Source organism: Drosophila eugracilis, unplaced genomic scaffold, assembly GCF_018153835.1.
Source record: "Drosophila eugracilis isolate 14026-0451.02 unplaced genomic scaffold, ASM1815383v1 contig_2152, whole genome shotgun sequence".
Taxonomy (NCBI): Eukaryota; Metazoa; Arthropoda; class Insecta; order Diptera; family Drosophilidae; genus Drosophila; species Drosophila eugracilis.
Genome location: NW_024573036.1, coordinates 876423 through 903464, shown reverse-complemented (window position 1 = coordinate 903464; position 27042 = coordinate 876423). Strand labels below are relative to the sequence as shown.

Sequence of the window (27042 nt, the reverse complement as noted above, 5' to 3'; positions counted from 1 at the left end):
AACTAGGTGGGTTTATGAACGAATCTAACTGAAGTGAGCCACTTTAACTTGTAGCTACTTAAACAGATTTATAACCACTCCGGGTTCCATTAGAGTTCCTCAGCTCTCGGATAGAGTGTCTCCGGCTTCATGGCGACCACTCTGGAGCACTGCACTCCAGTTGAGAGTCGTTATTGTTACCATTTCATGACGCTGGCCTGTCTGCGGTCTGCGACGACATCAAATGCTGCTAATGTTCATTAATAACTCATGCGTTTAACAAAAGTAGCTTGTTGTTTCCCCCGATTCCGTCTGGTTTGGTTGGTTAGATTGAAGCTCTCATTGTGCTCGCCTCTGGAAGTTGTTAGTCTGGTTATGTTGTCACCAAACAGAATTTACGTTGCGTGAAATGGAAAAGAAGTTGAAATTAATTTATATTAATTGTTAAGCAGATGCAGATACAGATACAGGAGGCATCTTCAAAAGCACTTTTAGCACATTCCGGCGAGTTCCTCTTCATTGTTTGATGTCTCTATTGGAGGTGGGTAGGGCAATTAGATCTCAGCATAATCCAAAACAAAGGGTCACCTAGTTATTTTCCAGAACAAAAGAATTGATTAATGAGAGTTTTCGCAAGATAAAAACCGTGTATATATATCTGCAAGAAATCGCATAATGAACTCATTGTGCCGCTCGCCGCAGAGGAAGTGAACAATTTAATTATTCTACATTCGCAGAATGTTCTTTTGGGGTTAAGAGGGCAGCCGCAGAGTGCAATCACTGCCAGTCTATGGCCATTAAATCAAATTGGCTATGGCGTAGTGAAAGTATGCAGAAGATACAAATGCAAGGGGGGAAACTTCAAAGGCACTCAGACATTGCAATTGAGTTTGAGATTTAGTTTGTCATATTTCCTTTTCTATTTACAATACCAAATCCAATACCCCTGGAAATCAAGAGCCACTAGGAGGGTATGCAAATCTCAATTAAATGAAAAAAGCAAAAGCGGAGGAGGAGGATATATCTGCCAAACGTTTGCCAACGTCGAATCTTAATGAAAACTCAGCATCCTCCCTGGACAAACAAAGCAGACGGCAAACAGAACTCCAACAGCAATTAAGTTTAATGGAAGCTCATTAAGAGTACGAATTGTTTCTGCTTCTGCCTCGCCTTCGGAATCGACTGGAATCGAGGGAGATGGCAAACAGTTGCATAACAGATACATGCAGCCGGACACTGGACAGTGGACAGTGGGCAGTCCAGATGGATGGCTGCCACAGCAATAAAGACGAATTATTGAGGAAACTGCAATTCGAAGTTGGCTTTTGGCTGGAAAAGAGAGGAAGCCGCCTAATTGCCACGTCAATTTCTTTTTGCATTTCGGGCAACTCTTTCTGCATGCCAAAGGGCAAAGATCAATGGCTACCAGCCTGGCCAAGAGCCATAGAAAAACAAGCAGGAAAAAATCGATGGGAAAATGGAAGCTCAGTTGTCAGAATTTTTATGGATTTTGTCATGGCTTTTAATGTGGCCTCTGTCCTTGTTGCTGTGGCAATTAAAATGCAGCCTGCGGCATCTATTCGCAAAAAGTGAAAGAATTAATTGTCAGCTTGTAAAAGTGAACATTTACAAGTGTCAGAAGGGGAAGGGGACATCAATAGCTCTGGGAATTGTGCAATAAACACCTGAATCAGGTAACAAAGAAGGACAATGGGAAATGCAGATTTGAATTTGAAAGATACAATATCTGATTGAGCAGCAGAAATGCAGGGGATCCAAAAAGTAAAAAAGCAAATTACCAAAGTTGGGCTTGCCCTAACAGTCAGTTAAATAACTGCTAAAGTCGACTCTGTATATGTGTATATTTTATTTATTCTTAAAACGCGTAAAATATCAAAAGGAAACCTAAGTTCGATCGTCAATGAGCACGTGACACGACCCAGGAAAAGAAAGGGAATGCTGGCCTTAATGACCCTGATGACTGGCGGTGTTGGGGACCCAGTGAGGTATCATCATTCCGCCCAGAAAGCTGCCGTCCGATTGGTGGCCACGTCGGTGAAAGGGTAAGAACGATTTCACAGCCCGAAGCGTTGACAAATGAGATGGATGTGTAGGAGTGAGGCTGAGTGAGCATGTAGGGTGGGATTAAGTGGGTGGATGGTTCCCTCACATCATAGGGGATTCCCAGGGACTGTCGTTGCACTGAAACTCTGAAACTTATCTGCTTTACGAGGGGTATATTTCCGAAAGAGGAATGTCACATAACGTCACTTCATATCTTGCCGAATATTTCACATATTTTTAATGTTTTCTCTAGAAACTTATTGACTTTTGAATCCTGATTTTATGTTTTGATTTCTTTTAATGAAATTGTAAGTCCTAGTAACTCGAGGAGGTGGTTTCATGGAGGGGCTTAAATCTTGCACTTGCTTGCTGGTCTGCCCTCTCGTTTTCATTAATGTCTCGACATTTACATTTCATTAATAATGCATTTTAATTACGAGCCATCGCAGTTGCAGCAGCTCCTCAGTCGACCGTTTTTGCACTTTGTCTCCGGTTGGAATGGGTGGAATGGGGATGATATAATAAATATTTATAGCAACGTCATGGGATTAAGGCGAAGACTCAGCCCCAACGGCTCAGTTCGGTGGACTATTTAAAATTTACAATTTGTTTATATGGCGAGCAGTCTGTCTCCCTCTCTTTCTGCTAGGGTCTAGCCGACTCTTTCTGTTCAATCGATTCTCTCACTCGATTTCCGCCAATGCTTAACGCTTCAGCGCACTTTCCAGCGTGCCGATGGGTTCGTTTTACGTTTTGCATAATTAAATCTATTTACCGGTCAGTCGCTGACTTTCCTCCCTCTGACTCCCCCTCGCCTTGGGAAAACTCCACATTCATAACTCGCACTTGTTACCGTGGACTGATGAACTTGTTTCTGGCTTTGGCAGCAGACTTCTCTGGCGGAAATGTTAGCTTTTCCTTGGGGCTTGGCTCTGTTACTTTTATTTCATTGCAATGGCCAAGGCGGCGCCTTAAATGGCCAACTCGGTTGACACAGAAAACAAACCTTGGCAGTGAAAATAATGCATTGCCAAACGGTAGCTCTGGGCTTGTGCCGGTGAACGATGTTCGTTGCAAAAACTCTCAATGACTTGGCATAGTTTGAGCGGAGAAATTGATTTGTGTTCGCTTTTGCCGGCAAAAAATTAAATATTCTAAAGTAATGTTGGTTTAGGAGGTGGGAAAGTTTACTTGCACTCGGCTTTTAGCGTTTCGTTTGTTGTTTGCCTGATAAATATTTGTGTTGAAGCTAAAAAGGTTGAGCAAGAAGACGTAAGTGCGCTGAATTTTGTAACTACATTTATTTTTCCAAGCGATCAGTGAAACTGATCTTGAATATCACCAGATATGAATTCTGAAAAATTTCGAAGGGTCTTTCCTTCAATCAGCCTGGACAACGCTAACCTTTTTCAGAATTGCTTTCCGATTATCAGGCCGATGCACATCGAAAGAGATTACCAGGTCCTTGTCCACGCCCATTGATGCCCCAGCGTTGTCGTACATTCCACAGTAGTTCGGTGCCGAGAAGACGGTGACCAACTGGCGCTTGGCAAAGAACTCGTAACCGTCCTCCACAACCTGGTGGGCACGACAGACCAAGTCGAAGTTAAACTTCTGCAGGAACTTTTCAAGGACATCGCGTCCGAAGAGGTAACTCACACCTCGATCGCTCGGCGTCCAACCGAAGCCAGACTTATCCGGGTCACTCCATAGCAGGTCGCAGAGCAGACCCGTCTCGGGTACATCGGTTGGCCGGGGGATCGAGTCGATATCGCTGAGTTTATTCAGCTGGGGGCTCAGGCCGCCGTGGCAGCAGAAGATGCGTCTGGAAATGGTCGCCGCCACGGGCATGCAGTTGTAGCAGTCGACGAAGGTCTTCCACATCTTGATCGTGTAGCGTCGCTTACACTCGTCGAAGAAGCCGTAAACTTTGTTGACCGACTGGGATTCGTGGTTACCACGCAGCAGATGAAAGTGTTTCGGGAATTTTACGCGCAGGGCCAATAGCAGGGTGATCGTCTCCACAGAATTCTTCCCCCGGTCGACGTAATCCCCGAGAAAGAGGTAACTCGTTTGCGGAGGATATCCACAGTGGTCAAGAATTCGAAGCAGATCAGGGTACTGGCCATGTATGTCACCCACCACCCTTATGGGAGCCGACACCTCCAGCATCATGGGTTCATCCAGGAAAAGATCTCTGGCCAGGCCACACAGCTTGCTCACCTCCGACTCGATCAAAGGGAGGCGTTGCTGCTTACCGCGGCGGAAGTTCTTCAGTCTGAGGATCAAATCGCTTATATTGAGAATGACTGGTAGATTGCTGACAGAATTTACGTCATCTCCCGACTCTTCAACGCTACTCAGCATGCATCCAGTCATTGTTTTACTGTGGTGTGCCATGCGGGCATCCTTCGAGTGGTAGGCTTACTATGAATTTTCGAAGATTTTTTGTAATAAACTGACAATTAGGGAAAAGCTGACCTTTCGCCTGTTTATTACTCTAAAACTAGGGCTTAAACATGAACAACTTTTTATAATTTCAATTAAAAGCAATAGAAAGGGAGGAGAGGAACAGGAGAGGGCAAAAAAGAAAATTTATAAATATGAAAAATGTCTTTTGGCCGCTGCGACAAACGACAAAACAACTTTTTTGCAACTGCTGGATGAGCGAAAAAAAATGATAGTTATGTTGCTGGCTAACGGAAACGCAGTTGGCACTGCTAATTCCTTTTGGCCACTCTCGGTTTTTCTCTGTGCGGTTGGTTTCCTGCTGAGATTTTCCATTTTCCTTTATTTTTTTTTCTGTGAAGTTTTCAATTAGCGCGCTGTCGGCGGAAGTCGTTGGTAAAAAAAATGCAAGCGAAAAAAATAGTTTAACAGCGGCGACGAAAAGGAAATTTCACCCACTTAACGGAAAGAGGCGGCGAATAAATTTGACGCGTCTTTCCGAATGATTCTCCAATTTTCACCTGCTTTGTTTGTTTCTGTTTTGTGATTGCTCAGCGACGCTTGAAGAATGTTTGCAATAATTTCACAGCTTTGTGGATCTTCAACGCCGACGCGTTGCAAAGTTTTCAGATTGCTGGAAAAGCTACGGAAAATGTTGAGGTGGTGAAAAGAGAGAAGGAAAAACGACGACCGGCCAAAAAAGTTAGCATTGGTTATGGGCATAATTTCACTGAATTAATTTAATGTTGCTCCACGATGCAATTAGGTTGTTTTATTGAGAAGTGGATTGTTGGGTAATTAATTTGAAATCGCAACTAATTGAGGTTTTCTGTCTTCCTTTACAGTGGTCGCTCGTACAGCAAGGACAGCCACAAGAGTTCGCACAGCGACTTGAGTTTGAATTGCAGTGCCTCGACGTCCCGGCCATCGACCTCTGTGTCTGGGAGCGGATCTCCAAAGCTATTGGCAAACACTCAATTGCGTAAGTATCCCTAAAATAATGGAAAATATTTGATAATTCACTTTCTAACTTTAAATTTGACATGACTTAAATCTTTACTTACTTGAAATTTCATACGAAATCCTAAAAGTATGCTTCACACTTTTAAACTTATGATCGTACTGCTAAACTTTACTCCCCGCAAGCAGTTCATTCAAGCAGTTAATGTTGCAGCAACATGCACAAAGGCAACCTAAGAGATAGACGAAACTATCTCTCACCGCAAAACAAACTTGGATTTCTCGAGCCAAACTTCAAAACTGCTAAGTAGAATGCTCAAAGTTTAAAGCCGCGAACCGGCTTTTCATCGACCACCAAGCAGCTGCTCGCCAAGAGTGTAGTCCCATGGCGGAGAGCGGGATTTCATGAGTGTAAGTTTGTAGATACAAATGTATCTGGTGTCGTCGATAAAACGGCATTTGGCTTTTGCCTGCAGTTTGCTTTTTGCCGCTGTCTCTTCAGTTGGCGGCGGGTTTTCAATGCTAACGTGCCGCTCGCTCTGCGTTCTGCATTCCTCGCGTTTTCGTGTTATTCGTGATCTTGATTAGATCGCGTTTCGTGATCGAGGGGAAAATAATAACCAAAATTGGTCAAGAAACAAGGCCCAAAGTGTTTTTGTGATAGTGTGCTCAGAAATCAATCATCAAATTCAAGTCCAAAAAAGCTTTGAATTAAAGGCGGGTCAAGAGTGTACATAAATGATTCATTCTCGTAGTGTTCGCCTCGACTGACTCCCCTAGAAAGCCTTTTTGCACCCCTAACTGGCTTTACTTTCATAAGCCCATTTGTAAAACAGGTTTTTTCATATTTTTCATAGAACGACGCCGGTTAGCTGGGGCTCTTATTTATTTTAAAATGTGTGTAAAATGTTTTCAACTGAAACAAAAGCATCGTCTGGCATTTCCAGACTCACTCTTGACCACCGAAACCAAGCCCATCCAACCACCTTTGACTGCATTCGTTTGGTCTTTTTAACCAATATATATATATATGTACTATATACCTTCGCCTCTTGACGTCATTTCTGTGTGTGCTTCAAATTGGTATTTATTTCGCTGCTCCCTCCTCGCCTCTTTCGTGTTGACACTGAATACCAAAAACTTTGAACTCACTCAGAAAAATGTGTACAATTTCCAGGGCAAGAATCGCATTAGCTTGGAAGGCCAATCAATCAATCAGTGGGTGCTCCAAGCTTCTCTCTGGGTTCTTCTCAAACCGTCAGAGAATTCTTCTGGGCTTTTGCTGGCCATAAATTATGTTGGCCGTAATCAGTTTTGTTACAGTTTGTTGCCTGGCTTTCTCACGAACTTTTGCGAAGCCGCAAAATCGTTGCCAGCTCTTGCTCTTTCGTTCTCCCTCTCTCTCTTCTATGGACCCGATTACCGTTAGCTTTTGTCTAGGTGAAGAATCCGCCAGTTGAAGAAAAAGGGGGTGGGCAAAGAGTTCATTTACCTATGGCAGTTGGAAACGTGCCTCTCGTCGAGACTCCTGGATCAAACTTCATCGGCATTCAATTGGAAGCTCTGAGGGGCTTCTACCTAACTTACCTTTGTCCAGCTGCCAGGCAAAGTTTCGCGCGTAATGTAATCCCCTAATTAACGGCCAAGTTGGGGGTGATGGGATGAATATAATGATGCCGGGCTATAAGCTTCTTTCGGGGCTTATTCGGGTGTGCGGAGTATTGAAATGAGATCACCACCTGGTGACATCACTGGGATGGGAGATTAGCTCTTCTTTCTCACTAAGTACAGGTAATATTTGCTACCGATGTTAGGTGAAGTCAGCAATGATGAATGTTTGGTGTTATGATGATATAAGCAGCATAGGAATGAGCTGAAGAGTGTCTTCTTGGTTTGGTTAGCACTTTGGTTACTGATGATGGGGCAATGGCACTCCCTTTAAGCTTCTATGTTACATACCCAAAGAATCCACTACATTACTTACAAGTTACTAGAAATACTTTACTTTCAATCCATCTCAGGCCACATAAAATCGAAGAAAACCATTAAATCACTTATCCGCTTATGTTTATTAGGGAAATCATCAGTGGGAAATGGTCGGTAGGCGTTGCGATACAGAGGAATGTCTGTCCATAATGTCTGATATCGGTAATGCCCGCTCAGCGGATGATAGTCGTATATGGTTAAGCATACTTAAGACCTTATTTATGTGTTCCGAACTTCATGGCCGCCTGGCAGGGCTTTCTGGGTTCTCTCGCCTCCAAAGACGACACCTGTTTCCGGCGGTTGTTGTCTACTGGTTTTGATCAGGTCTCTTTGGGCTTGTTCTGCCGTTGGCTCTGATTTTCCACAACCATAGCTGCTGTGGCTATAATTTCCATCAAACAGTCGACAGTTCTCTTTGGTCGGTTGTTAGAAGACAACCAGCTTTGTATCTGTGTGTTGCATTTCTCTCTGCTGTGTGTGTGTGTGAGTGTCTTTGTGGCATGGAACGACTCTTTCTTAATTTTCACTTGACGTGCTGGCATGCTTTTGTGCTTTTTACATTATTATTATCATATTTGCATTTTTTGCTGCATCTCTCTGCTCTGCTTGTCTGCTGTCTCCTCTCTTTTTGCCGTGCATTAAATTATTATTTACTGTACAGTGTTGCCTCGGTGGGGAAGATGATACTCCTGGGGCTCGGTCTCGGTTTCAGCTTTTGTCTCTGCACTGGAAAGAAGTTCAAGAGGCTTGGCCATATATGGTTAATGTTCTTCTGTAATGTAAAGTTATCTTAACTAAAAGTTACTTTACTTTACTATTTTCTTTTTTTATTAATTAATAGTTTAAAAATAGTTAAAAAACAAAGATCTTATTACCATTTTCTGCTAAATTAATATACATTTTCTCTCTGTACCTGAGCTTCGAGAGTCGGCGGCAACTTTTGTTTGCTTTCATTTCGCTCCACCTCTCCCTATCTCCCTTTCACTCTCCCCCCGCTGTCTCCCTCCAGCATTGGCGCTTAATAATTATGTGGGAAATTGCAAAATAATGCTAGACAGAAATATTTCTACCATTTTCATTTTCTGTGCTCTGTGTGTTTCGTTTCGTTTCGTTTTTTAGCATTTCCATTTGCTGTTTTTTTGTATAATTCGCTTAACTATGCGAGAAAGTGTTGTGGGCGTTGTGTTGTAAAAATTATGCTGGAAAATAGAGCCAGCAACAGCTACAACAAGCTAACTGTAACACCACCCACTACAGAAACAAAATAAAATGTACTCAAATGGTATTGCGGCAGCGGCGTTGGCTTTTCAATTTGCCAACGTTTTTCGGAGTGAAGGTTGCGCAAAGAAAACAAAAAGTATGCTGAATTTCAATCAAGGAATTCTTCAGCCTGAAATGGCGCGAGAAAAGTTTTTCTAAAGAAAAAGAAAAGATGAAAAGCTGCGGAGGAAACCAAAAGGGCGAAGTCAAAGTAACTTTTTAGCTTAGGCAGCTTGTAAATTAAATAAAGAACTCAAAGGGAGTCTAACCTAAGAGTGCTTTGCAGCTTTAATAATCTGCTAAAAATGGTTATTAAGTTTCTATATTCTCACCTGAAATGGTTAACACTAAAAATGAAAGTATGAAATTGCTCTGCGTCCGATCTGCATTGACCATTTGATCTCTTTGGCTTTCCTACTCCTCGTAGTGCTATACCCTTTGGCCATAATCCGATTACCATAATTGCTGGGAACACCCAAGAAATTGTTACCCTTTACCAATCCACTGCCAGCTCACCTCAGGAACAAAATAGAAACCCAAAACGTATCTTTAGATAGCTGTCAACTTTCACTTGATATTTTCCGATCGATGCAATCGCAAGGTGTATTGTTGTCTTGCTGCTTCGATGTTTTTAGGTTCGTTATGCTTTTTGCATAATTTCCTACGGCTCTCGTTGTTGTTTTTGGCCAGGAAATGAAGGCGAAACACTTTTCATTTTGCCATAATGAAGCGCTTATATGCCGCGACTTAGATGCCTGCCAATCACAAAGACCAAAAATGGTTCGCAGAGCGGGCCAAAAATCAACTCTTTGGTAGTGGTGACTGACTGGTCAGTGAACCAATTCCATTCAGAGCCAACTAACTGGGCTGCCAATGTGTTGATAAAGCTAACAAAGATGGAACTGGGCAGGGTTATTATGCTATATGTTGCATGCCCCATGTATCGCGTTTCAATTCTAGCATGTCCAAAGCTCTCGAGACTCCTATGCTGCTGCTGTCAACTTTAACGAGCTACTTGAATAAATATAAAAATGAGAAGTTAGAGTGGGATTTGATTTAATCACTAAGAGTAGCGAAGTTAGTGAAATAAATATTATTTAATTTTATGTAAAACATAAATCAAGATGTCTGAACCGAAAGCAAGTCTTGGTTTCAATGTCATTGCTCATTTTACTAGTCTAATTTATAGGGTATTTTCGTGGTCATTTCTCACTGAGTTTTCCCCATCCCGAACTCACCTGCATTGCGAGTTTGATTGATCGGAGCATTTAAAGCCGAGCTTTGTCTTCTCCGCTGAGTTGTTAACGAGTGAAAGACAGGGAAATGGGATGCGACCCGCTGCTCTTGGGCTCTGATCAAACAACATCAGCTCGATCACGCATTCGTGGCTAATTTGCATATCGCAGTCTCTCGGTGATTCGATCGAGTCAATTGGTGGGCCTCGACTGGTCAAATGGATCCGCTCTTCGCGCCGTCGTAAAGTGCATTAAGTGCCCGGTTTCCAGCGTTAATTCAATAAATTAATTGGGTCGTTAGAGTCGCTCAGCTCTTGCCGCAAACTTCCTGTGGGCCATGTGCACGTAACTCGAGTTGCTGGAAAAACTATTTACCGACAATTGTCATTCGGATGGCTATTTAATGACCCCACCCAATGCCCTGGGCTGGGCGCCAAAGTTTCTTTTTGGGGGTCACACGTGCGGTCGCTTAAAAATATGGCCAGACAGCCGGAAGCATTTCGCTGGCCGTCGTCGATAATCACACTCGTTAGAGGTCCAAAGCACTCAGCAAACTACATTGTTTGTCTAATGGAAATCTGGGGGACTGTTTTAACAGGTGCCAGTGCCAAGCGGATTGATGGCCGCAATTAGTTTTGGCTTCCAAAATGACGAGGCAGCTTTTTCAAACTTTCAGAAAGCGCAGAAATCAAATATCAAAATCAAATTTGAAGTTTGACTTCCAACATTAAGCATTAAGTAGGCTGACCTTTTCGAGCCCTCAGAAGTGTTAGTCTGGGAAGAGGTTTGCCTTTGTTTTCTGTTGAATTCTGAGAACAAAACTTGGTTGCTCTTTTAATAAGCAAGAAGAATTCCCAACTCAATTTGCGCAAAGTGACCAAGATAAAGGTGAGGCGATGTCGACAGCTCAATTAGACAGCAAATGAGGCTGCTGTCGTCATGAAAAAACGAAGACGGCAACCTACTGAGTGTTTGCACTGTCAAAACAAGGCGAATGTTGGGCTATGAAATTCACACATTGGCCTAATGCAATTAGCCCAACTGCAGTGCAGACAGGGCACTGAAAGAAAATCTTTGGATTATGTAGAAAATGAAACTTAAAGCCAATTTAAAGCCAATTTCGATTATCGTCAACATCAAACATAAAGTAAACTTAAATATTCATTTTCAAAGATGTAAAACCATTCAGAACGAAACTATTGCTAGTTTCCACTTTTTTGGGGCCATTATTTCATGAAAATATATTTTTGAAACAAATTGCCGCCACTTGCTCGCCGGCAGCCAGAGGAAAAGTGTGCCACATGAAAAATAAATACTATAAGCAAACCAAAAGCTGGCAGAATGAAACCCCCCAAAATGCCGGGGGCAAACGACAGCGTTTTAAAAATAAAATTGCATTATGAGCGCACTCGCACTCGCAGTTGCTGTTGCATTTGCTGTTGCAGTTGCCTCTTGCCTTGCATTTCCCCTTTTAGTTTTTGTTGGCAATCAAATTATCTGCGGGATTGCCCAACTGTTTGTGCCATGGAAAATGCAAATGGAAAGTTTATTAGAATATTCAGCTAATTAGGTTCTACATTTGAATATTTTATTTGGATAAATGCTGGATACTCTCTAGAAACAAACTAATAATCATTACTAAAATGACTCTCTTAAGAACTTCGAACTTTCCAATTAGCTCCAATCTGCTCTTTCAGCTTTCTAAAACCGTTTAGGGAATGTTAACCCCATTCTAAGTGGTTTCAGTTTCCAAGCTCTTACCTCTTTGTGACTCATCATTCGATTATCTTTATGGCTATAGTTCCCATATGCCCTAATGATCCCCTTACTGCTTACAGGGCATCAAAGGCACTCGCTCTTAGAACCCATTCTATGTCATCTTCTATATTTATCTTTTGGCCCAGCGCCCTTTTTGCTCAATTTACTGGAGCGAAAAGCCAGGAAAATAAACATTTCAATGACATAATTTGGCCAACTCAGAATATAGGTTTACGAGCATGTTTGCCGGCTGCAGCTTTTAATTATACACAGCCGTTGCAGTTTTCCGCCGCTGGCTGTCGGTTTAACGATTGTTTATATCGGATCGGCGGGGGACCCAGCGGTCAGTCCCGCTCGCAGACTCCGCCATGGGTGGAGTTTCCTTTTGCCGTTTTCCCGTTTTGCATTTGCAACTGTTGGTGATTTTTTAATGGCTGCACACATTTTATATTTATGCATGCCACATTAACAAAACGAAAAAAGCTCTGGTAATTGTTAATTTTTATTGCCCGAACCCGGGAGTCCCCCCATAAAGGCTCTCTTCGGGGACAACGAACCCGTGGTTTACGATAGTCGCTGCACAGATCGAACTGGAATGGTCAGTCGTAATATCGGGAGCTATATTTTTTATGTCCGTTAGTGGGGGAGGCTGAAAGGCTGTATTAAATCTCTTTCACGTTTTTTATGTCTCATGGAATAAAGCGTTGTCGGGGCTAAATGGATCACTGGAGTGCCATAAATTTGGTTTTTCGTTTTTATGTTTAAACGAAAGTTGGTCATCAAAGGGAAACTATCTACGCAGATCTACCAAATATTGAAAATTTTATAGAAATTCTAGAGCATTAAGAGAGAGTGCTATTAGCCTGAAATTTAGCTCAGCTATTTCGTTGTAACTTTCCTCTTTTTGCTGCACTTGTCTCGGTTAAATTATGCAGATTTATGCCCACCTCCGCCTCTATGTTGTCCTGGCTGGAAAGTTCCTTCCGAACGCCTTCAACTCCGAGCTCGATTAATTGCTTTTGCAGCTTCCGACGGTTTTTAACAGCCCGAGGAGAAAAGGAAAAGCTTGCCAATGAAAAATGTTTAAAACGCCCACACGACCACGGCAACGGCAACGGCCAACTTTTAATTGAAAGTCATATTCAATTTTTGCATATTAAATTAAACGGGGCCCGCAGCGATCGGGCTCATCAGCTGCCATTCGCAGGGAATAAAATGAAATGAAAATCAAAGGCAGCTGCGACAAATACAGCTGAGAGTTGCCCTTGAGGACTATCCCACAACTTCCGCTTCGCATTTGTTTTTGTGGTGGAAAACTTCCGGCATTTGAGGCATGAGACATGTGACATTTGGTATTGAATGATGTGCCAAGTCATGTGAATTATGCTCCCCAAAGTTTTCCAATCGACTAAATTTGGAGCCGACAATAAAATCGAATGGCACTCGAATTCCCCCGAACATTTGACACCTTTCTGTGCTGCATTCGCTGGGCTAATTATAGTTGGCCTGGTCGGATTGACATTTGCAGGCCTGACTAAACTCACCAAGCTGACTAAACTGTCTAAAGAGGGCGCCGATGCTATTCATAGCAATGAGGTTGTGCCTGGTCTGTGGGATATTGCTGCCCAGTGATCTAAAAAGTGAAACGGGTATGATGGACATTGGATGAGAACTTGCTATTACCAAGGTTTAAGGTTAAAGACTTTCCCTAAAGATCTGCAAAGTAATCTAAGCAAATGGAAAGCAATCCCCCATGCAGTTATGTAACTTTGGTTTTGCTCTTCAAAATTAACATCGTTATGAGATTTCTGGAAAATCCTTCTTGATTTATTCAGCAACCAGCAAGATACTTTTGAGAAATGAAAAATGCGCATATCTCTACCACGGTGCTGGTATAAATTTCCCTTTTAATTCGAACCACTGGGAAACGTGTGTCGCTTCCACCCCGCCCCTTTTCCTCACCCGGTGGTTTTTTGTGCCGCTGTTCCACATTCAAATGCTCTGCCACAAATCATAGCGTGCAATTTGTCAGCTCATTTCGGTTTGGGTTTCATTTTGGCTCGCTTTTGTTAAGTTATGATGACATTCAAACCTGTCAGCGACTGCCGTGCGAAGTCAGGGCAAACAGAGAGCAGAGAGGGGCAGTGGGGCAGGCAGGCATTTTCCGCCACTCGAAGATTTATTTGGATTGTGTTGCAACCGTTTCTTGGGCGGCCATGCACCTGCTGTGCTTTTCCGCAGCCAGCAAATCGGGGTCGCTTTGTCGCATACAGCAGAGAGTCTTCTATTTTCTAGATCATTTATCATTCTTGTTGCGAAATTCAGCCTGCAGTTGGTCCAAGCAAACAGCGGCGAAAAGTGAACTACTTTTTGGCTGGCCAAATCTTTAGATACTCTACGGGATTAGCCGAGATGTTGGCCAGTCTTTCTGGGTCTTTAAGAATAGGAACTGATTTGGATATAAACTTTGTTTTGCTAACTCCAAAGATGCAGCTCATAAGGACTAAAGTTCCCATCGAGTTAATAGAACCCCTGGAAGGGTGTGAAGACTAGCTGCACTTTAGTCTTACGCTCAATTAAATATAAAACAGTTTTCGTGTCTGGGCGATAAAGCATTCGTCTATTTCTGATTTCGGATTTCTGTGTCTAGGTTGTTGGCTGGCATCGTCAAACTATTTTACACGCCACTTTTCTATTAGAATGCGATTCTTGGAATGCTTTGGCTTTGAGAATGTGGAAAATGCCATTAAAAATTGGAGCATCCCATGGATGGCGCCATTAACAATAATTTAATTAAATCGGATAACGGGGCATAAAAAGAAGGAGGCTTTGTGGGGGAGTCAGTTTAATGAGGCGGCTAATTGAATCGGTTAATGGCCGCCAATTAAATCTAACCACTATAAATCCATTCAATGTCAACTGCAGAGGGAAAACAAATGGGAAAACCTGAAAAAAAGACAACTCGAAATGTCAACCTTGCGGCAATCATAGAGCAAAAGTAGTTTTGCAAATAAAAAAGTGAACAAAGAAAAATGCATTCAAGCGGGAATTGTCAGCGACATCAAATTAAATCGCCGACGTCTGGAGATTGTGCGCGGGTGTAGCAGTCGTCGAGAGCCTGTGAAAGTGAAATCCGAAGTCGTGATATCGATCAGAGCAGGAAAACTCTTACGTGGATCAAAGGAAATTTATACAGAAAACAGAAATAGAAAAAAAAGCAGCTCAAAATGGGGGCCCACAGTTCCAAGGAGAAACTGTCGCGCTCATATTCCGAGCGGTATATCCACAGCCAAATGATCGAGCGGGAACGCTTCGGCAGCTTTGGCAAGAGGGCCTCCAAAGGCCTCACCAAAGGTGAGTTCAGCCTGAGATTGGGTATATCTAAATGCTAATGACTCCAGTCTCCAGTCTCCAGTTATGGGATAAACCCACTTCGAGGGCATTAACTTGTAATGTAAACAGAGCAGGAGTTGTGTAACCATCAGCCAGATTATCTCACAAGATGTGATCTGCCTACCTTTGGCTGGCACTTGGCCTTAAATAAAATTGTATTTAACTCAGCAATTCCATTTGGGAAATATGTTTATCATCGTTGGTAACAGATCTAAGCATTAAAGTTGCTCTTTCAAAACTCAACAATCCGCAAAGTAGATCCCAGCCATTCGCATTTTCCATTTAGCGCCAGAAAACTTAATCCTTTGGGACTTTGAAGCTAAAATTCCAACAGCTCTTTGTACGGGTATATGCCTGCAACACGCTTATCATCCCCGATATGCCACAAAAGGATTACGTGACTCGGTGCAACGCTCTTCGCAGATAAAAGTTTTCCATTTTGTGCTGACCTAAGCCGCGCGTGCAACTTTTATTTCCATGTCCATTTCCAGCACAATTAGCCGTCAGCTGAAATAAAATTTATTACGTTGTCCATGCTGCATGCCGCAGCTGCTTCTGTGGTCGCGTCGGAAATGCATCTGCCCCACTGGCTCTGCTGATTACCTGGCCCTAAAGTGGCCACAACTAGTGGCTAACAAGTGCCAAGTCTGGACAACTGGAATTGAAGATGGCCAGGCCGACAATGGAGGGTCGTTAAGGAACCTTAACTTAAACGTGAATCGAAGTTGATTAGTGCAGTGCAGGGCATGAAATATGATTGATTGCCGTGGCAGATGGATGGTTACCTTGTGGAGAATTAGATTAACCAGCATTAGAAGCGAAGAAAGTTGTCTACTCTCACTCTTCTTCATGGCTGTGCTTGTTTTATATTAATTTGACTGGATTTGCTTGTCAAAGTAGATAGAATATCTGCTTCAAAGTACCGCCTAGTACGCCTTAATGAGTAACTTAAGTGCACTTTAGAAATTAAGAAACTTAAGCAGAGGCTCTTCAAATCGCATTCGACGCGGAGCTCGAACTCCTCTCCCGCCGAGAACTAATGGATGCCTGCACTGGCATAATACGATTCCACCCTTTGATGGTGTTCGTACATCCATCGGAGGCAAGACACTTCAATTATGGAAACGCTTTGTTTTAATCCACAAAACGTTAAAATGCAAATAGCTCTTCCCCCCACTGTTTGGGGGGAAAACAAGTGTGATTTTGCCTTTGAGTTATTAAATGGGAATCCGAGTGCATAACTCAGCCCAACCCCAACCTCACCCCCTACCGCAGACACTTTAAAGCTTTGCGTTTCATGGCAACGTGTCTGCGCATAAATTACGCATCCGCATATCGATTGTAGGGAACGACGCCGCATTTTCCATGCCACTTTGTTCATTCTCTCCGCCTCTTCTCTTTTGTCTTTGCAGGAGCTGCCAAAAAGCGTGATGTGCGCAATCTGAGCATATCGCCAACCGATCTGGGTCCGCCGCCAAAAACCCAGCAGACGACCAAGGGACAATCGACGCGCAGCAAATCATCCGCCACTCCCACGCCCACATCCATAAGTAAGTGCGGAATTTCGTAATATTTTAAATATGTTAAAAACTTAATAGCTCAGCCAGTGGCTTATTTACGGGCTGCCAACTAATCGATTTCATCGTAAAATTATTTATTTAAAATTTATAAGTTTAAACTTAAAATGTTACCAAACTAGAGTTAAGCGAACTTCCAAGTAGAAGTTCCATGACAACATCTTTCTTAGTGCTAGAGACCCAAAAGACTTTTACAGCTTCTTGGAAATTCCCCTTGAAAGGTGTCAACTATTGTCAGACATCGCCCCCTCCCTTTCCCTGGCAAGACCTATACCTGGCTAAATGCGAAATCATCGCTCAGGTGAAATGCCCAGCTTGTTGCCCTCAATGAATTGCTGAATCTGCCCACCTGGCCGATCCGTTCCCTAACCCGTAAAAGTGTCGTACCTTGCCCGGTCCAGCCATGAAGCCGCTATACGAGGTGTGTTCAAAAAGTAAGGTGACTCTTCAAATTTCGCGAATTTCAAATTTTTCGATTATCGATTTTTTTGTTTTGTTATATTGGTACACTCTTCCCTAACATCTGTACCAAGTTTCAATGGAACATCCTCTTTTGTTTGGTTGTGAGAGGCGTAAAGTTACAAGTTATTTTGCGAGCTCGGCGATTTTTTGCTATCGAAAAATATGGATCAAAGGATTTGGATTTTTTGGCCAAAAACAACACCACAATAATGCCTCAGCCACCATATTCACCGGATTTGGCCCCATGTGACTTTTTCTTGTTCCCAAAACTGAAGATAATCGAAAAATTTGAAAAATTTGAAATTTGAAAAGTCACCTTACTTTTTGAACACACCTCGTATAACTTCTAAAAGGTTTCGATAATCGAAAAATTTGAAATTCGCGAAATTTGAAGAGTCACCTTACTTTTTGAACACACCTCGTATTTCCATCGAGGGCGTGTTTCCAGCTTCCAGTTAGAGGGAAACCCATTCAGTGCTCCATTCCCACAGTTGGCTGGGAGGAAAACTGGGAAAAATCTGTGCCAGCTGCCATTCAGCAACAGCTGCTGAGGTGACATTTTGTCTACAGGCTCCTCGCAGCTTGCCCCAAACTCCTGGCCAACTTAGTGCCATATGTGCTGGGCAAATTCGGCCACGTTGACTCACTCCTTGTGAGTCATCATCAGACCCCCATTGAGGGGAGTGAGTGTGGTAATTGATTCTGCGGAAAAATGCCTAAAGTTACTGATTGCTTCATTGATTTCTGTGAGATGCTAAGGGGAGCCTCATTTGTTGCAAAGATAAAGATAGATGCCATGAATGCTCAAAAAATAGTTTCATTATTTATTTCCTTGAACAGATATGCCTGCAACATGTTAATTAAATCATTTTTGGCAGATGATTCATTAAGGAATTTCGAAAGGCGATCATCCATTATCTTTTTGTGTAGTCATTCAGTTTGTGTAGAGTTTCGATGACCCGATAATTTCCTTAAGTTATGTTGAACTGCAACCCAATAAATTATAGAACTGCTTAAGTTGTTTCAGAACACTAAATCTCAAGAACTATTTAGGGAAACTTTTTAGGAGAATCAGTGGCAGATTGGATTCCGGACTTTTGTCTTTATTTTTTGCGTTTTTTCGCATTTGCCTGGCTTTGTGCGGGTTCCATTATTTTGTTTACGGTCGTGCCCGGGTCATGCAAATGCTTGCAGGCTGCATAAATTAGCCTTAATAGGGAAACTCATTGTGTTCGCCTGCCGAGATGTTGCTAAATTGCTCGAAATGTCGCAGGTCTGGGGAAGTTGCTAAGAGAATGCCTCCTCCTCCTCCTCCTCCGCCACTGAATTCCTCGCCTGGCATTCTATTTATAAAGTAACTGGGGAAAGAGTCTAATTTAAAATTACTTTTACCCCGATCGCGGTGATCGCATTGTCCAGGCAAGGCACAGAGCACATGCTTATCGCGCCATTTTCACATTGAGTTGGTCCAAAGAAAAGCATGAAAATCGACGGCGAAACGTGTTTTGCATATCGAGAGGTGGAAAACGAGCTTTGTTTGTGCTTGGCTCACGCTCTCAGCTGGAATTTCTTGTACTAATTAAGATTTATTTAGCCAACATGCAATTTCGTGCAATTAATGCCCAAAGAGATTAATCAAGAGGGAGGTGTTTAAACGAGATCATAGGCTGGGAAATCCTCTTGGGCTGATCATTCAAGACGTGCCTTAAATTCCTTTACTATCCCTACTGATAAGTTCTAATAGCACACCCATTTTGGTTAGCATTTCCAGCTAATTGGATAGCCTACAATCGCTTGGCTGCTATTCAGTATTCACTGGACAACGGTGTGGGGCAAACGTGATGGTTTTAAGCCCACACCTGATACTCTGCTTAACCCACGTCTGCTGATGATTGGCCAGAAAGAAAACACCGAAATGATTATTGGCATAATTGCGCAAGATCGATTGAGTCGTCGGCACTTTCGCACCTCTTTGTATCGTTCAGATTGGCTGCCCACGCACCTGAACCCAAAGAGTGTTGAAGTGAATCCGGTTACGGGCCTGGGCAGTACATGGCTTTACCGATTAAAAGACGGCACTTCTGGAGCTCTCAATGGGTGGTGGTTGTGCTAAAGCCGCTGCTGCTGCTAGTGGCTCCAATAAAGTTCAGAACCCGCGTCTGACATTGACATTCGTGGCATTGTAAACTCTTTTTTCGGCCTGCACATTTCCATTGTTTGTACTTGCCCGGTTTTTTGCCGCCTAGACTTGTACTAGCCATTTATGGCTTCTGGCGCTGGTTTGTTTTTCTTTTTTTTTCTTTTTTCTCCTTTTGCCTTTTTGTTTTTGCGGTTAGCATTGAAATCGAAGCGGTGACAACCGGGCTAAAAAGATTTCAGCACGAGCGGGAGAACTATAAAGACAATGCTCTGGGAGACAGGGGTTCGGGTTTGGGCTTGGGTTCCCCAATGGCCGTGAGTTCAGCGGTGGTCAGTACTAGCCGTTGTAGAAAACAAAAGCAGCAAACTATGCTAATTATTCAAGGAAACCTGTATCGCTTGCAAGAGCAAAGAGCAGACTCTAGAAAGGAAAGAGTTATTTTTAAGAGAGCAAAAGCCATGAATGTTTACAAGAGAGATCTTTAGCAACATGTTGAGAAAAGCCATGAATGTTTATAAGAGAGATCTTTAGAAACATGTTGGAATTTGTAAACTGCTTTGATACTCTACAGCAACATATTCGTTAGCTAAACTGCTTGCTTAGTTAAATCATAATAGCATAACAAATTAAATGGTTTTCTTATGATTTTTGCATATTTTCTCGGATGCTAAAAATAAATTTAAAAAAATATCGTAGCTTAAAATCTTACAAGACTTACAAGGCTGTCTTCTAGCAACACAATCACTGCTTGCTGTAACTGCTTGCCACACGCACTTGTCTTTTTGGTGCTGCTCGAAAACAGGTGTTTCTGTTTTGGGCATTCTTTCCCTGTTTTGCACCTTGTGCTGCAGCAAATAAACGAATGAACGTTGCAGGCTGGAAATGCAAACAGGTTTTCTTTTGATTTCATTAATTTGGTCAAATTATGACATGCTGGGCGGCCAGCGGCCAGCGACTCGGGATAGTTATTTCTTTTGCTGAATTCAGACGCGGTTTCGTATTCAGATTTTAGCCTTTTCTGCGATCCCTGCCATTTGGTCGCTCAAGTGCATTGATAGCCGGAAAGATGGATTTTTTTATCATAATTATTGGGCGTAGCAGGCCATATGAAGACATTCAGATTTTAATAAACAAAATCAAAATATTTATTAAATGTAAAACTTCATAAATCTTAGCCACTTTCCTATTTCTGAGGCACCAAGTTTTTATTCTTTTTATTAAACTTCGAGTACGAGGGATGCTGTCGGAGTAAAAGAACTAAAGACAAGACAAAAAATGGGGTTGCGTCGGTTTTTTCGCAAACATTTTGGCAGTAAAAATTCATTAAATAATGAAAGTCAATATAATGAAAATGATGAGAACGACGATGTACGATGTGAGTCCAGTCGCCCTTTTTTGTCAGCTGCCTGAAAGTATGCCGCGATTTTTTATTTTCACTGGAAATAATACCTGATATTCACGAACCAACTCTTATCATTCCAGATAAACGCTTAAATGGCACTTTGGGAAGCCCTGGTGGCATTACAACACCCATCAAGGGAGTGGCCACCAAATCAGCCGCAACAAACAAGCAACAGCAATCGCACAAACTTAAGTCGACGATTATTAAAAGCCCCTCAACTGTCGGTGTTTCGGAGGGTAAGTGTCAAAAAAAAGAGCAAATTTCGAACAAGTTAATTACGGGCGCGAAGGGAAACCGAAACTGGGGCACTTCAAATTGATGGTAACCCCATTATTTATTTCCTATTTCCCTTTTGGTCAATCGAAAGACATGAAGTGAAAGCATACAAAATCCAAGTTTACTTCAAATCAAATTAATTTCTATCTGAACGTCCCGTCAAAGTTTTTGTCTGGCCAAAAATTAGTTACAATGCCACAACGGTCGATGAATGAAGTTGGCTAACCATTGCAAAATGCTCTCCCGGGGACAGTTTTTTGTTTGGCTTAAGAGTTGGGCAACTTTTGTAATTAATATTAAGACAGCTAATTAGCCATTTGGGGCTTAGGGACTGAGCCTGTGCCACACATAGTTCCAACTTGCCACCTTTTCTGGTGACAAATGCGTAGCACACGCCTCTAAACAATTTCAATGGCAAAGCTAACACTTTGCTGTGGGTTCGGCGTTCGCTTATAAATATATAAAGTTGGCTTGCATTAGGGTTGGGCAGATTGCCACTAATAGGCGGTGATTATCTTTATGGGATTCCGTCTATACGACTTGTTTAACTAATTCGGTCTTCTAAGTGTGTGATTACTGTACTGGAGGGACTATTTTGTTAGGTATTTGTAGAATCGCAAAGATATATCAGTAGGGTCTATAAAGTCTACCGATTTTTACCTTCCAAGTTTGGCCATTCGATTCAATGACTCAGTAGCAGAACTCCCTGACTTTCCACACCTATCAATTTTGGTCTTTATCTTCACCCCGTTCAGCCGTTGAGTAAGCCAGTGAATTTGCCAGTTAAGTTTCGCACATACATAATATACTGGTGTGTGTAGTGCTTACATAATGTTGTGCATGACCCCCACTTGCCAGGTGGTTCTACATTATGGCCCCCACACACTAAGAGAATTCCCTCCCCCCTCGTTCTGCTCACAAATGTCACAACTTGTTTATGCCGCTTCGCGTTCACTTGCCCCTCTAACGAAATTCGCTTTGATGTTCAGCGGGTTGAGTGTTGCGCTTGTTGTTCTTGTTTTTCATGCTGGGCGTTGGTGTACGCTCCACTGACCCCCCAAACACCCTTCACCCGTCATCCGCACTCGCGAGCCACTGCATCGTTTTGGCTTATTTGAAGTTAAATTGTTTGTTAAATGTTTTAATGCGACTCTGCCCCTGCCTGCCCCCTGCCCTGGCTTTCCCCTAGCCGCCCCTTTCTGTGGGAATATTAGCTACAGCCAGAGCTCCGACCAATCAGTTTTCACCCACACTTTTTATGGCGCTGAGCTCGACTGTGTTTTGTCGAATTTTATTTATTGCTTTCACACCATCCACTTTGGGGGAGTGATCAATTAAGTTGTCATTTAGTTTTGATTGTGCGTGATTGTGGCCCGCATGTGAAATAGACATTGGGAAAGTTGTGGATTTTATAGCGAAGGCATGTGAATGCTCTTCCTTAGGTACTTCTTAAGTGGAAACCTGAAATGCAAAACTAGTTTCTTATTTACAGTTTAGATCTATCTAACTAAGAGTATCTTTTTATCATAATACTTTATTTCTAAAGAGTATAAAATAAGTTTAAAACTGAAAGCCAACTCTTTTTGGGCGTGTGGTCTCAGACTTTGTGTGGCCAAAAGGCAGCCCATTATCTGACTGCTTGTTTTCACTCTAATTTATGGCCCACACACATCAAGTTCATTGATTTCAGCGTTGTCGTCGCTATCGTGGGCTTTTCTTTATGGCTATTTTCCACGCTTTTACCCGATTAATTGTCAAGCGTTTTTCCCCATCGATGGCACACTTCGGCAAAGAGACTATCATCGTAATCTCTTAACTGTTTTGCATTTTGCAATTGCAAATCGCTGATGTACATTGGCAAGGAAAAGAGTTAATGGCCAGCCAGCCGCCCCTCTTCAAGAAATCAAACACACCAACACGCCACACGCACCTTTCCAGTATTTTTGCGTTGCTGTTTTTTCGTGGCTTTTGTTTGGAAATACTTTTACTTTTCTTCAGCGGGTTTCTGCCATGCGTAACCAATGCAAAAAGTATATGCCTTGGCTTATTACTACTCTGGGTATTGAGTACGTTAGCGTTTCCATAACAATTTGCAATTCATTTCAAGCCCACACATGGGCCGCTTTGGTAAGCCGAAAGATTTGTAAGAAGTAAATAGCTTGGCTCTTTTACGAGATTGCTCCATTGGTGGTCGCTGAAGTCGCCAGCCAGGGAATTCAGTAATTAAAATATTGCCATTAGACCGAAAGCACTAACAGTAAAAAGGTTTTCCTTTTCCAAACTTTAACCCACAGAAAATGGGTATTGAACTGTCAGCAGACGTTTCACAAGTTTAATTCGCATGACAAATTTATGCAAGAGGCTGGGGACTGCTTCTGCCTGATTTGCGGGCTTTATAATTTGCACACAAAAGTTGGCTAAAACCGAAGCCAAATATTGCATAAATTGTTGAGAGCCAACAGCTCTTAGGGCTTGGGTAATTCCGCCTTTGAATAATATATATTTTTTTGGCGTGAGAACTGCGTTTGATGGTAGTTATGCATAAATTTCTATCGGGATATTTATGGGCGTATACATTTTAAACTTCGCAAGCTCTGCAATGAGAGTTGGCTTTCTTCGATTCAACAATCGTTTCGGGTCTTACGTAATACCACCCCGAATTTCTATTAATCTGAAACTTTCGGTTTTTGGATTACATTCGCAATATCCGGCACACGCCATGATTGTGTTTTTTAAGGGGGTTTTTGGGTTGGATTATTTAGCCGAATCAGGTCAAGACTGTGTTTTGGCCAATTCTATTCAATAGAAATGCTTTCTTGCCCGGCCATAATTACGGCAGCTGAATCTCTTCAGACCTGATCAAGTTTATAGCCCTCGAGCTTCTAACTGGAGCGTGGCTCTAAATGAGCTGTGCCCGCTCAGCGCGGAGTTCTTACCATCTTTCCATCTAACCACTTTGAAGTTTTCTCCTCGTTTTTTATAGTGTTTTTCCATGTATTTTGCATACACTCACATGTGATATGGCAGTCAGTCGAAAGACTACTTTTGCTGTTGGCCAACTGTGACGCGAAAGTCATGGCGACAATTTTGAAAAAGTAAAAAATATTATAATTACATTCCCCTCAACAATAACTGAAGCTGAGACGAGACGAAGTGCGGCTGGTAACTCCGAGTGAAAGGAGGGGGAAGGCAACTTTCGATTGGGCGAATCAATCAATGGCCCTTTGTGTTTGATATTCTGTCATTAGAAGAAAATGTAACTAAGGGAATTTACGTAGGTCAGGCTATCCGATTCTCTCGTTTCATAGCGTTGTCAAAATTCCAATTCTATAATTCGCCAAATGTGCGCAGTTTAGTTTTATTCCTCCAAGACTGGACATATCCGATTTTAGGACTTAACCATATGTAATCTGCTGAATTGGTGGCTAACCTAAGCTGTGTGTGTTTGGTCGCTGCAAGCTAAGACCGAAGCGGAGTTGGATTTTAGTTGGGATTGGAATCGTAAGCCGGCAAGCGAGGCAGCGGCTACGTTGGCGCCGACAGAGAGCGATCCCCCCATTTCGTTGGTCGTTCGCGGATCCGCGGTTAGTTGCGCGCTGAACTCTGAAACCGCCAGACGTGTGTGTGTTATTCGCGCAGTGTACGTGTTCAGTGGTTTATAACATATAGCAAGTATAACAGAGTGTAAGAGCCGCCCAGTTTGAGAGCCATTGAGAGCCAAGGGCGCATGCTCGAGAAAATGGGACTCAACGAGTTTGTGTCACTTTTGTACGGCTCCTCGCAAAGTCTGAATGCCAACAAGGACGCGTCCACGTCCACGTACTCATTGCCATCGGTTGCGGATTGGAAAGAGTTCCAGCAGATGTTGAAAAATCACAAAAATGTCCAGGCCAAAAAGTACGGCTACAAGGAGTATCATCATCCGCCAGAAGTGAAGTATGGCAAAATCTATTCGGGAATCGGATCTGTTGGAGGAGGAGGAGGTGCTGTCAGTGGCGGAGGTGCCAAGGGAGAGGGAATCGATGGCGGTGGTGGCATCAAGAAGCTGCTCAACAACAACAGCAGCACACAGAACAACAACAACACGGCCAAAACATCACGGATACCCACCACTACAGCCAAATCCATGACTTCCCCAGCCTCCTCCTCCGGCAGCAGCGACCTGGACATATTCCGCTCTTACACCAAAAAGTCCATCAACATCAAGTCCTCGCTGACATCCTCGACTCCATCGAGCTCCTTTCTCTGGAACTCCTTTCGCATGCCACGCAAACAGAAATCTTCGCTGGCCGAGAAGAAACGAAGTGGCGGTGAGTAGATGGAAAAAATCAATTCACAAATTGGGAGAATCCCCGCGACACACAGAGAGAAATAGATAACGAAAATCAGGAAAAATCTTATCATAATTAGGAGATTGTAAAACTTAAATTATTTTTACTCTTTGAAGTTTGAACTCTAAGCCTCGCATTGCCGAGAATCACCTTGTTTATGTTCCAAAAACAATGCCATTTCTTTCTGTGCTTAACTGCTGCTAATAGCCTGGAGCAGCTTCAGATTCAGATTCAGATTTAGTGTGATCTACCCTAACCGTCTGAGTGACCCATTTAGTTCTCCTTCTCCTCCACCGGGAGAACAATGGGGAATTGTTGTGCTTTTTGGCCGCCGGCTGTTTGGCTAACAAGAGAGTGAAAGACGAGTTGGAAGATCTCCGAATCGGGCTAAGCAAAACCCACCGAAACGCGTTGTATAATTCGAAAATTGCTTAGGCATGACCCACAACCCAGGGAAGGCAGAAGAATAGGTCTAACGGCATCCAAATCTATCTTAGTTATAGGGTACGACTATACACCATCTCGTGTTCTGGGATAATGGCAAACGAGGCGTTACAACATTTCCAGTCGAAAGCAGCTGGAGCTTGTCCTCCCAGTTTCTTTTTCTGTTTTGGCTGTTGCTTATTTTCCCCCGGCATGGCAAATACGATTTTTTCGACTTTTTGCCATTTCAGTACTTAAGCTTAATTATGAAACTTCGCCTTTTGCTTGGGCTGCTAAAAATAAACTCGAAACGTATAAAAAATAACATCCTAATTGCTTGAGTTTTCCATTTTTCATACGGCAAGTCATTTGTTTGGCTTGTTTGTTGAGAGACGGTGAGATCACCTAGGCAAAGAAATGATTTGACAAAAGTTTACAGATCGTTAGACGTAAGATGCTTTAGGTATTAAATATGTGGCGGTGGGCCTAAGGAGATATGAAAGTCTTAGCCTTTCATTGCCTAGTTTCCCAATCTGGATATCCTAGTTCTGACCAATGCTTTTCCCTGCCTTTTGTTCTTGGCCCCATAAGCTTTTCTAAATGCGTCGCCATTTGTGCCTTTGTGGTATGCTAACTGATTGACAGGCTTAGCGGGCCCATTCAATATTTATGGGCCTTAACACTTTTCCCGAAAACATTCAGCCAGATTCTGCGCATGTCCCGCCATCGGAAGGCGCAACAAGAATATGAAAACCGCAAGCTGGCCTGGCCGGTTGTCTCCTCTCTTCTTGGCCATGGACCAATATTGATTTTTTCGAGAGGGCGCCTATTCGAATGTCTCGGCTTCTTTTCTTGTGTTTTTCTGGCTTCCCCAAAGCTTATAACTACCCTGAGACTGAGCAATGATGACTCATCTGGGTGCTACCCCAACAGCAGGCAAACATCAAAAACTTTCTCTCTCTGTCGTTTGGGCCAACATAAAAATTGCATAATGTACTTTTTCGCTTGTGTGTTTGTTCTGTGACACACTGACACTCATTGTGTATGAGATATATGACAGCCGCAACGTCAGGACATGCGCAGTTCACCCCAGAGAGGCCTCACTGTTATACGCCGCTTGTTTACAATGCCTCCCAAACTGGAATGCTCTTGTGGTGCGTTTTGCTACGAGGCCTTAATGTTTTCATTGCCCAAAATGAATTAATAAATCGGAAAAGAGATGGTGGAAAGGCTGAAATATGCCGAAAGGCAATTAAATCATAGCCGCTGCGTTCATTAACGGTGCGGTTGCGCTTTTTGGCGCTACCAAACTGTGACCACATGCCTTTTTAATGGAGTCAAGTGCAGC

At 42.8% G+C, this 27042-nt stretch overlaps 2 protein-coding genes across 2 annotated transcripts in view; one reads left to right on the top strand and one right to left on the bottom strand.

The window, feature by feature from the left end:
• LOC108110542 overlaps positions 1-27042 on the top strand; it is a 74644-nt gene that overhangs the window by 32801 nt on the left and 14801 nt on the right. The window contains 3 exon segments of the mRNA XM_017219624.2: positions 5337-5473; positions 16496-16633; positions 20745-20900. Coding sequence (XP_017075113.2) covers positions 5337-5473; positions 16496-16633; positions 20745-20900 — 431 coding nt within the window.
• LOC108110545 (serine/threonine-protein phosphatase alpha-2 isoform) lies at positions 3325-4496 on the bottom strand. Its single transcript, XM_017219634.2, has one exon. It carries the CDS (start codon positions 4441-4443, stop codon positions 3424-3426), a length of 1020 nt encoding a protein of 339 aa, XP_017075123.1. The 5' UTR covers positions 4444-4496; the 3' UTR covers positions 3325-3423.